Here is a 12,112-nt window from a genome sequence, read left to right as displayed (position 1 = left end):
GTGAGCATTGGAGAGGTATACCAAAACCCCATTCCCTGCTGGATGTTTTCTGGTTCAGGAATCTAATCCTGCAGAAGATCTCCCTGGGTATCCAGATTGGGGAGCACCTCCCCATATCCTGAACCTCCACCCCCTCCCCTCATGCCTCTCCTCCTCCTCCTCCCTCTCCATAATATTCCACTGCTCCACTGGTGTGCTCAAAAGCCTGAGCACAGACGGGGCACAGTTGATGCTGCAGAGCTGAAACAAGAGAGAGGGGAACCAGAGAAAACTCTTTGCTGTGGCACTCAGTAAGAAGAAGAAGAAAAAAAACACCTCATAGACACAGGATCAGTGTCCAATCACCAGTAAAAGTCAAGCAGAGAAACAGAAAGAAGACGGAGCACCAGTCTGTCCCCCAGCCTCAGCACCACAGGGAGGAGACACGCAGAGGAGGAAAGATTCTCCTAAACACAGTGAGAGCCTCGGATGAGGAGACCAGGAGAGCCGAGGGCATAGGATAGCCAGCAACAAGTAAGTGCAAGTTTTTTTGTTGTGTGGAAGTCTAATTTGTATGCATTTACAAATTAAAATCCATGCAATTTTTGTATGTATTTTAAATATAACAGTTGTTGAATAGCAGGTGCAGATGCAAACCCTATCATTCCCCAGCACTAACATGTCATCACCTACTATTTTTCTTCAGCAAAGTTCACAAGATATTTCTTATGTAATTTCTTATGTAATTTCTTGTGTAATCTTGTGTAGTCTTGTTTTTCCATCAAGATCTTTGACTCCAACAGTTCTTCTGCACCACAGCACCAAAAACTTTGATTAAGATTGTTGGGTGATTCTTTCTTTAAAATACAAGAATTTCCATGAAAAATATTAAGTTTTCATCATAATAGCTTAGAAAATCTTGAAATTAGATCCATCACTCCTGACAGTAGAAGAAGACCACATAAAAAAGATGAGTTTTAGACCACTGAGGTGTGTTTTATGGAAAGTAAAATTCTTCTCTTCTCTTCTCTTCTCTTCTCTTCTCTTCTCAACATCAGAAAGTTTGATCATTTTTGCGCTATCTTCCTCAATTCATTACCCTCATTTCAAAATAGTACTTATGCTGTATAATAAAGAAAACCAGATACATATTTAGGTAGAATCTGAGGTATATGCAGTTATCAATTTATTATTTTGATTTGAGATTTTAAGATTATTGATAGATGATGTAACAAGAACACAATGGCTTTATCTATACAGTCCAGGACTGATAAATGTTCAACTTCTGCTGGTGAACATTTCTGCTGAAAGGATGAAACAACAAAGAAGTAACTAAAGAGTATGAAATACATGGGATAAAACATACTGTAACATTCTGCTTCTGTCTCACTAAATAGGACTGAATTGCTGAACTGCTCTTAAACTGTTTCATATTCGCACACACTAACTTGCTGAAACATGAATGCATGAAAGGCGTGTTTTTCTTTCTTAAACTTCCTTTTGCTTTTTGCCCCCTTTATTTTAGATGTTCCTCCTCTTTGTTCTTGTTTCTGTTGTGCTTTTGAATCTAAAATGCTACCTGTGTCAGATAAGAGAACGCACATTACAGACCCAAGTGTTACTGAGGTCTCATTCATGTTTTCACCAGTGGCTACTCAAAGAGAGCATTATATGTAATTCTAAAATTAACAGCTAAATGTGTTGACCAGAGAAGCATGTGAGGAAAGACAGAGAAAAAGTGCATGAGGGAGAAAATTTCAATGTCATTTTCTCATTTTCCTTGACAGTGGCAGCGCCAGACTTATTGGACCCTAAATCTGCCACTCACAACACTAAGCCCCGCCTCTCCTTCTCCACAAAGCCAATTACACTGACTCCTCGGGAGGAAAGTGAGGTGAGGGAATAAGAAACTAAGCCGAGACAACCAAAGTTTGTTTGTTTGTTTGTTTCTTTTAAAGAAATCCTTAAAGCATTCTGTTAACAGAGCTTTTGGATCCATCCTGTGTGAAAGTGGGTTGGTTGATTAAATAAGGTGTTGCAGGTGGTTGCCACAGTGATGAAGTGGAAGACGGTGACAGCCATCTTTCTTTTGGTGGTTCTTTACCTGGTGATGGGAGCTGCAGTCTTCAGATCCCTGGAGCAGCCTCATGAGAGGTGGGCACTACTGACAGAATCATATAAATAACAATGATCATCACATTGCAAAGCAACTCACTGCAGTGAAGCACAAGCAGAACCAATACAACATCAGGCAGGTGGTTTTAATACTATGGCTAAGGCAGTTTTCACACACTTTCAATCAGCAGTTTTCACACACTTTCAATCAGCATTTGTCAGTTTTAGAAACTTTGCTGCATAATCATCAGGCTCTGACAACAGCTATCTCTTTGTCCACTGTTACTGAATAATTATTTTAAACGGGTCCACACTCTTTTTAAACTTAAAACACAACTATGTCTCTCATAGTGCCCAGCGTTTGGCTATCCTGTCCCAGAAGCTGGAGTTCCTTTCCAGTCACTCCTGTGTCAACCAGAGCCAGCTGGAGGAGCTGGTTAAGGTGAGACTGACCTTGACTTAAAACTATAGCCTACATACAGCTGTGCATGTGCTGAATATCTGGGAAGCATGCTCAGATACCTTAATGATAGAACAATGCCTCTCATAAAGGAATTTATACATGAATATGAGCAAACATAAGGCAGCTTAAGGCCTGTATTGTGAGTGAGCAGCTATGCCAAAGGAAACTGGGGTTTTTGACCCATTAAATAATTCCTGGTCATATAATTCTAATTACTTTTATTGGTTTTACAGTTCCATCACTTTTAGACAATTAACCTATTTTGATTTAAACTATTTCAGCAAAAGATCATAACTTGGGTTACAATATCCTTTTAAAAAACAACTTCTTATTTTTTTTAATCTGACCAAGAGTATCAACAACTTTAAAAAAATTTTTTTTCAAAGCCTCATGCACATGACAATAAGAAGCTACCTGTTGTAAAATGGTTACAAATCTAGTAGGCTAAGTACCACAAAACAACCTATTACCAGCTGCACAGGTGAAACTAATGTAGTTGTCTACTTAGCTGTTGCCAAGTAATCAGCTGGTCTCTAGTTACTAAGGAATCCCCTCCACTGAAGACATCAGTCAGAATGGCAATAGGGTTCAGCAGAAGCACCTCAGACCTCTCCAGTCAGGACCAATTCATCCTGTCATTATTGCCTCCTGCTGGTTGGTTGACCTCAGTAATTGTGCTCAGAGATTACCTACCATAATTGGAACATTAGGAGGGAGCAGATCTAAGGTGAAAATGTTCTAAATATAGCACACACTTATCCCGTTAAGATATGATGAAGTATGTGCAGGCTTATACCTTTCAAGCCTGATGTAAAGTGAAAGTTAAATTAATAAATAAGAGGTTTGATGGAAAACAAAAAACAAAAAACATCAGGTCATGGTGAGTTAAACTTATACTAACACAGTAGGCCTACATTAAGTTATTAAGAAATAAGCAATTGCAAGAATAATACTTCAGAAAAGTTTTACTAGCTAAAATTTATCAAAGGAGCCTGGAGGCCCCACAAACGTTTAATCAAGCTTTTAGAAGAGGTCTTATACATCTGGTAAGAGTGAAGATTCAGAAGCTGGACTGCTCATGTCTCACTCCAAATTTCATCAGAAACTGATCCTTGTGAACCATTAAAGTTTAATGAGTAAAAACACACAGTCCTTAGACTACTTCATAGTACAGAACCCTTACACTCATGCACTTGGAACTTGAAGTACAGTAAATTGGAAACAGCATGGTGGTGGTGGATTCAGGACCATGGACAGCTCCTCAGCTTTACAGGCAGAACGTTTGTTCCTGCTGTTTGTTAAATAGCTGATGTTTGTTCAGTTCGCCATTTTATACCAGGAAACCTCCTGGAGCTTGCCACAAGCACCATGTTGCTTGAAGGCACTTTCTTTACTAACTTTTTATACCCCTCTCACAATCACCCCATATTCAACCCCTCTTTGCATTAAATCAATGTCTCAAATTATTTACAGTAGTAAGAAAGTCAAACAACTAATATTTTTTAAGATGGATTTGAAAGTTAACAGTAACTTTTTATTTCTTCTCCCCCCCCCCTACCCCCACCCCTCCCATCAGCAAGTTGTGTTGGCTATCCGCTCAGGGGTGAACCCTGCAGGTACACTGAGCAACCACAGCAGTCTGTGGGACCTGAGCTCAGCCTTCTTCTTTGCAGGGACTGTCATCACAACCATTGGTAAGAACATATACTACCTAGTTTCTTAGTTTTAACCTGATTAGATAATTTTGTTCATTTTATTATATGTGTTTATTTTGGGTTTACAAACCAAATCAGGTTTATTTTAGACATAGAGCAGCAAAGGATAGCTAGAAAATGGAACCCAGCAAAAGGGTGCATTAGCTTTTTCTACATTTTAAGAAGCTCTGTTGTTTTATTCCCTACAATTCCAGTCTGCCTTCGCAGACTACCATCCCAGCTCTGTTTTATCAGAGGGAAGCCAAAATGTGGGCTTCCTGTCAGTGATTTTTTGATATTCTTCCAACATCTGAATAAAACTGCATTACTTTATTCAGTCTAACCTCTCACAGCCTTGGGGCTCATTTCCTGCTTTGGCAATAGAGGGGGTTCCAGCAAGTCATCGTACTTCAGGGAGGCTGCTGCTGTGAAAAGTGTAGTTTTTTCATTTGTCTTTAATCTGCGTATGCTTCCTGTATATAATCAAACTAGCAAACGTACTATCCGCTTACAATAATTTTGTGCACACATCTGTGGAGAGTCATGTCTCCTCCCAGTTAATCCACATTGATCAGCTTTACTATGTTGGTTGCTTTTGTTTTGTTTCTAATTTGACCTCATCAGTACAATAACTAAGAGAAGTGATCTGCAAACTTGAATCAATCACACACAGTAGTAAGTCATCACCCAAAAATAATTGTTTTGAAAAAATGGTTATTGTAACTTTTCTTTATATTCAGTCATTTTAAGAGACAATTAAAGAGCCCATATGTGTACAATATGCGATGTACCGTCTGGAGTAAACCTTTTTACCACATTTTGCCAAAAATCATGTGAAAAGGGAAAAGATGCTCTATGGGCTGCTGTTCTAGTCTTTATACAATAGCCACTATGACACAGGTTACAACTTATATATTTCCCTGTCTGACTTTCTAAGTGTCCTCTCTGCAGGTTTCGGAAACATCTCTCCTCACACTGAAGGTGGAAGGATATTCTGTATTGTCTACGCTCTTCTGGGGATACCTCTGTTTGGTTTCCTATTGGCAGGTGTTGGAGATCAACTCGGCACCATCTTTGGCAAGGGCATTGCCAAAGTGGAGAAGATGTTTGTGGTGAGTCTGCAGTACCACATACTCACAAGCGGACAAGCGTATGGAGTGGATTTACATTAACTACTCCATAAATTCACCTAAATAATCATGTCATGGTATTTTTACAGACACTATCCATTCTGGTTGAACTATGGAACCATGCAATGGTAGTAACTAAAGCATATAAGAATACAGGGAGATATTGAATAAATCCATAATTTAAACATGTGTCAGCCAGTTCAGGTGACCTGTCTTTCTAGATGTCATAAATTGAATATTCACCTTAGAAGTAAATCCTTCGTTGCCCCCCTGGTGACAGTGGTAGGAAAATTATTACTATGTGGCCATGAGTTAATGATACGTTGCCATACGATCAATAAGTAAAGACCACAAGTTAATAACTTAATAATGGCTTAAAGTATGGGAAATCCTGCACGCTGAGCTAGTTTATAGACAGCAACATTTTATATTAATCACTAAAAGGAAGAAAAAAAAAACACTAAACGCAGCATCTGAGTTGATTTACTGCACCTTGGAAGGTTGGCTTATGTAAATTAATCTTTTTCACTCTGCGTTTAACACTTTTTAATTATGCTAAAGACATCTACATGAGACACACTGTGAGCATCATCATAACCAATGCTGTTAATAACACTTGTTGTTATGATGTTGTACTTCTGAGATAAAGACAATGTTTCTAAGATGAGGGAAATTTTTAAATAGAAAACAAAAATTGTGCTTCATGCCAACAAGCCTGCAAATCCAGAAAATATAATCAAAACTAATTCAGTTTGTGGTTAGCTTACAAAGTAAGTAAAGTAAAGAAGTTTACAAAGGTAAATAAATATATTTCGCATCTTAAGCAAGAGAAACAAGAATCTGAAGACAGAAACATAGTTTAGAATGATTTACTCCTTCTGCTGCTCTCAGGGCTCCCAAAGGACTCACTAATGAATAACATGACTGAGGGCAGAGGACAGAAGTTCACTGTATGTCTGCAAAAGCCTTGTGGCTCTTTGCAGATTTTGTAGAACCACAATGTTATCCACAGTGAATATTTTTGTTTAAACAGCCTCCAAAGAACCAATTTATGGAATATTGCATTCACTGCTTATAGTTTTAGGCTCATATGTTTAAAATCAGTTTTCTCTTCGACAGGGCACTTTGTGATTGTCATTGAAAGGTTTTTTCCTCTATGTTCTTTCTGACTTGCCTTCCACAAATATTCAGCATCTTGCTGTGGTTTAAAAGTTTCATCTTGCTGTTGGACAGAGACACAAACTTGCACTTTTCAACATTGAAATGTCCTCAGTGGATCTCACATATATGTTTACTTGAATACTAAACTAGGCTGTGCATTAACAAGCTATTACTGCTTAATGGTTAATTAAATCTGAAAAATTAATTAATCTGCTACTGAAATGCCTGCAGTTATTGCCTGCAGCTTTTACTTGGCCATCTGTAGCCATTCCAGATGCAGCTCTGCCAAACGACATATTTTTACTTGTAAATCTCTGTTATAATAGTTCACAAAAGCAAAGATTAGAGAAAAGACTGAAAATTTAATATAGATTTGATTCCAAGAATGCTACCTCATTAATCTTCTCACAGCCCATTGTATCAATCATACTGTGCCAATAGATAAAATGGGTTCTGCCTCCATAGCAACAGATAGACTTTAAAACAGTGTTTTGCCTTGCAAGATTGGTGGTTTCTGTAGGGGTCTGAATATTTGCTGCATCACTGTCTAGATAACACTGTCATAACATTAATAAAAAATTTGAAAAATTAATCAAGTGTCCAAAAGTATAGTATAATTTAAAAAAGGCAAACAGAACAAAACTCCTCAATGGATAGTTGCAATGTAGACAGATTAACTAATGAATAAATTATCCAAGAGGCCTAAAACCTTCCATCAGTACAATGTCAACTCAAACAGAATCACCTTCCGTATTAGCATATGCATCCGAAACAGTATCAATTTTTTAATTTGAAATATCTCTCATCATCATCACAAACATATGATGACTCCCTGAGGCTGGTGATTAACCGTAAACACACCAGCTCTTTCAGGTGAACAGTTCACTAATGGAGCCTTGGTTGTTGCCTCTCTCCTGCAGCACTGGGACATCAGTCAGACAAAGATCCGGGTCATATCCACACTGCTGTTTGTGCTGTTTGGCTGCCTGCTGTTTGTGGCACTCCCAGCTGCCATCTTTAAGCACATCGAGGGCTGGTCTGCGCTGGAGTCCCTTTACTTTGTGGTTATAACCTTAACAACTATTGGATTTGGGGACTTTGTGGCAGGTAAATGCGTCACAGCCACACTTTTTAAATGTAAGTTCCCAGCACCATGCTAATATGTCTCACCACTATGTCTCTGTGTGTTAGGTGGCTCAGAAATAGAATACCTGGACTATTACAAACCAGTGGTATGGTTTTGGATTCTGGTGGGACTGGCCTATTTTGCCGCTATCCTCAGCATGATAGGGGATTGGCTCAGAGTCATCTCCAAGCGGACAAAGGAGGAGGTAGGACACCCTGGCTTTCATCTGTTGTTTTGTCTTCTTTCTTTTGCAGTTTGCTTCTGCCATTTCTATTTTATTTTGCATACCTCTTCATCTCACTCATCTTTTTAGTGGCACACAAGTTACAAGAGCTCCTTGGTTACAATGCCACATCCCCACATCAACTTTTGCCCTCTGCTTAACTTCGTTTCAATGACACGACTGTTTTCAAATCCAATCAGCTCTCTGCCAAACACATAAACACATACAATATCATGAGCATCTCCAGAGGGAGAAAAGACCATTAAGGCAATGTGAGGTGAGGCTCCTATTGGATAATTAAAATAGAACTGTTTCAACTCTAAATATAGCACAAGTTAGGGAAATGAATCCAGCTGTTTCCAGAAAGGAACATCTAGAAGTTTTCAGCCTGAGGTCCCCCTTTAGAAAGACAGAGCTGTCACCATTTGAAAATTGAATTTCACTGGCACACATGAATTTAACAAACATCCTCCTGAGCGTCAGGCAAGAACATCATGACACAATGACACGGCACAGGGTCCCCGTTTCTTAATCATAATTAAATGAAAGATGCAGCTGTGGTGATTTTTAATCATTTGTGTGTGCTTGAGAGTGTGTTTGTGTGTGTTCACTCATGCTTCCTCTATGGTTTTTCATGCTGAAGTCCTGCTGTGATACACCATAATCTTACTACGCAGTAAATGTGTTTGTGTTATCATTGTCAGTCACTGTAATGCAGTTAGAGGTAAAGACGTCAGCAGAGATGTCCACGGGCTTCATTTTTTGGCCTGAAGTGACACCAAGCTGGGCTTGTGGCTGCTGAGACTTTTAGAAAAGCTGCAACATTTTCATTAGATATTTTTAAAGAAAGTTAAAGCCTTAAATAAAAACATCAGCAACACTGGGGTTTTTGGCTGTATTTATTGGTTGAAATGTGTGTGCTACTGAATATTTTCTCTCACAACCAGTTGAAGCTGGTGTACAAACCTGTCCCCACAGGCAAAATACAAAACTGTGTTTTGCTCCATTTTATTAATGTGATTCATGGCCCTGTGTCACAGCAGGTATTTTGACTAAACATCTAAGTGGTTGAGCAAAGTAAAACTCCATGTAAGAGTCGGGACTTTTCTTTAAAAAGAAGCTATATTATGTAAAGACAGCTGTGTTTTACAGCATTGTTTATATTTTCTATACATGGAAACCAAATATTTTCACTGTAGCAGCAACATATAGGAGCATTATAGATGAATACTGATTAAAATTGTCTAATTTATTCTCAGTTCGTCAGAAAAGAAATATTGTGTCTATTTGCTTCCTGCAACATACCCCCAGAACACAGCTACACATTGTAACTATTTGGGGGTGTTAAATTTATTTGGCTGTGCACATCTTTTCAGTGGTTGATAAATACTGTATGCTGTCTAGTTTTAAGTAAGTAAGTTTATTTTGAGCACATAGAAAACCAAATGTACAGCCATGAAAATTCCAAATACAAAAAAAAAAGAAAAATGAAGCAAAGATCATGCTCGAAAAGGAGTGGGAAGAAGTAAAACTTATTAAATCCCACCCCTTCTCCAAAGTTAAAATTTTATATATATATATATATATATATATATATATATATATTTCACTTCCTGTTAGTTTTCCATCTGAACTTTACAGCCCTACGTCGTAGTACACATGTAAATGATTTCATATTGTTTAGATGCAGATACAGTATATTAATGTAACTGAGTTGACTTCCTGGTTAGTAGGATTGTCTCTCTCCTCTTCACTCATGCTCTGTTTCTCTTTCTCTACTTGAAATCTTAAAACAGTACATTTGCAAGCGTGCTGTAGGTTGCATGAAGAGGACTGCTGTCTTACTTTTGATTAATATAGCACAAAAAATAACGGTTTGGGTTGATAAAGAATGTATTTTAAGCCTTAAGCATAAATGAAACAAAGAAAAGGTGAGTTTTTACTTTCTTAGAAGAATTTAACTGAGCACAATAATGAGGAAACTAAATTCCAAAAAACAAATTAAAGATTGTATTTTTATCCTCCATATTCTGTCCAATTCAGTGGCCACTACAGTCACACTGTTTGAAGCCATTCTAGCAAACCCAGCTGTGGAGTTCTTGAATGCAATGCGGCCCATTATCTTGCAGAAAGATGATAAAATTGCTCATATAAATTACACTCCACAGCCTAACATTAGGAATGGAAGATTATTTTAGTTCATTATTAACCTCTAGAAGCCCAACTAGCTAATTAATGACAACAGCCCTTCACCCAGATGGGGCCTGATTTGAAGTGGTGCGTTTTGTCTGTTAGCGATCCAGTTCCGGTGCATTCTGCTCCATAAATAGTCATTTTCATTTCATTTAACCATAAACCTAAAAAATCTTACTTGTGTCAGCTACCTAAAATAGATGCATGGATATGGTGGAATAATACATCTGATTGGAAATAAGTCAATGACAGTTATGTATTTCTGCAACAGCTGATTGCAAGCAGATAAAACTAACTTGGCTTCATAATTTCATTTATTATTAAATTAGTGAAGTTATTCAATAATAATTCCTAATTTCATTAGAATCTGTAAAAAAAAAAAAAGTTTGCAGTGGACTCTTTTATTTGATTTTGGCAGCAAAACTGTTGTTCATTTGTCTCCCTCTGTCTTAATACAGCATCTCTGTTTACTTCTGTCTCTCTCTTCCTGCAGGTAGGGGAGATCCGGGCTCATGCCGCAGAGTGGACAGCCAATGTCTCTGCAGAGTTTAAAGAAACCCGCCGTCGTGTTAGTGTTGAGATCTACGACAAGTTCCAGCGTGCTGCGTCAATTAAACGCAAACTGTCCTCTGAGCTGGGATTCAGCTCAGCCCCTGAGCTCACTCTGCCCAGGCGGACTGTGTCCACCAACTTCAATGATGAGCGGGACAAGAATGAGGAGGCTGGGTTGCAGGGCTTGTCGACCCCTCTGGCCAGAAACGGAGGTTTGCTTATGAATGGACTGGACCTGGAGAGAGGAGACATCTCAATCATTGAACATTTCAAGTAGAGAGATTTACAGTGTTGGGCCCAGCATTGCTGAAATGAACTGTTTTCAAGTAACAAAGTAATAATGACAATGTGGTACTTTTTGACACCTGCTTAGTAATGAGTAATTAGATTTCAGAAAAGTTGCACCAGTGGGGAGAATAATTGGACTAAGCTTATTTCAAACTAAAAATGAAAAACAAAGTAAAATTTTGTAAAAAAAAAAAAAAAAAAAAAAAAAAAAAGCTTTAAAAGTTTGAAATGGATTTTGGAAGAAGTTGAACACTTTTCTAGTCCAAAACCCTTTTGTCAATAACAACATAAATATTGACACATTCACAGCATCTCTGAATAATATTCCACATTATATCATAACACAGTACGCAACACACAATGCTACTATTTACAATAATATAGCTTTCAACAGATATCATTATTAGCTTCATATCCTTCAGTATAGTATGTAGTCTTATTTAAGTTGTTTTCAGTATGAGGATGATACAGAACATGTAAAAGCATGTCCATGTTTGTTTGTTTGTTCCTTTTTTGCTCTGACTTTATAACTTTTCAATTTCATTTTAGACTGGAGTTGGTAAGAGTTATAATGATTGCAGCAAACCAATGTTTTATTAAAAAGTTGGATGGCAGTTTGATTGTTTTATTTTTGTTTTTGTTTTTTTGTTGGTTTTTTTTTTTTTGTTTGGTTGGTTGTTTTTTTTTTTTTTTTTTAATATAACAGCATTTCATTTCTATAAGTTGATGGTTAATTTAGATCATACCATCATCACTGCTATCAACAACAAATATAAAATATTACCTATGGAGGGAATGTTGAATATGGTTTTTCAGATGTTACATATTTTTGAGAAACTAAGCTGTTGGTTTCTCTGAACTGGAGGCTGAATTTGATCCCTGTGGTGATTTTCCTGTCATACCCATGTTAGTCCTACAATTATGTCTCTACCAGCCATTATTCTTATAGCAGGAATTGGTATGGTGTATGTAGATGTATGATGTATGTAGGTATATGGTAGAGGGCATTATGAGAAGATGTGTGTCTGGATTCTGGATGTATTTAGAGCATCGAATGTCTCTTTGAACATTTGTCACACCGCTGCAGTGCCTAAAACAACTAAAACAAAATAAAGACTGTGAATAAAGACCAAAATTATTCACATCATTTATCAGTAAATGATGCACAGCTAATGTAATTTTTTTTTT

General features: G+C 37.6%; 1 protein-coding gene across 1 annotated transcript; it reads left to right on the top strand.

The window, feature by feature from the left end:
* The first annotated feature begins 220 nt into the window (after positions 1-220).
* Positions 221-11,538, top strand: kcnk2a (potassium channel, subfamily K, member 2a). The gene is made up of 9 exons (XM_041987566.1): positions 221-513; positions 1,767-1,873; positions 2,021-2,133; positions 2,446-2,536; positions 4,134-4,251; positions 5,203-5,363; positions 7,463-7,649; positions 7,734-7,873; positions 10,578-11,538. Coding segments are annotated over exons 1-9 (1,254 nt in total). The 5' UTR covers positions 221-512; the 3' UTR covers positions 10,914-11,538.
* Positions 11,539-12,112: the final 574 nt, after the last annotated feature.

Source organism: Melanotaenia boesemani, chromosome 1 (genome assembly GCF_017639745.1).
Source record: "Melanotaenia boesemani isolate fMelBoe1 chromosome 1, fMelBoe1.pri, whole genome shotgun sequence".
NCBI lineage: Eukaryota > Metazoa > Chordata > Actinopteri > Atheriniformes > Melanotaeniidae > Melanotaenia > Melanotaenia boesemani.
The sequence above is the reverse complement of the archived record's forward strand: the minus strand, read 5'-3'. Positions and strand labels throughout refer to the sequence as shown.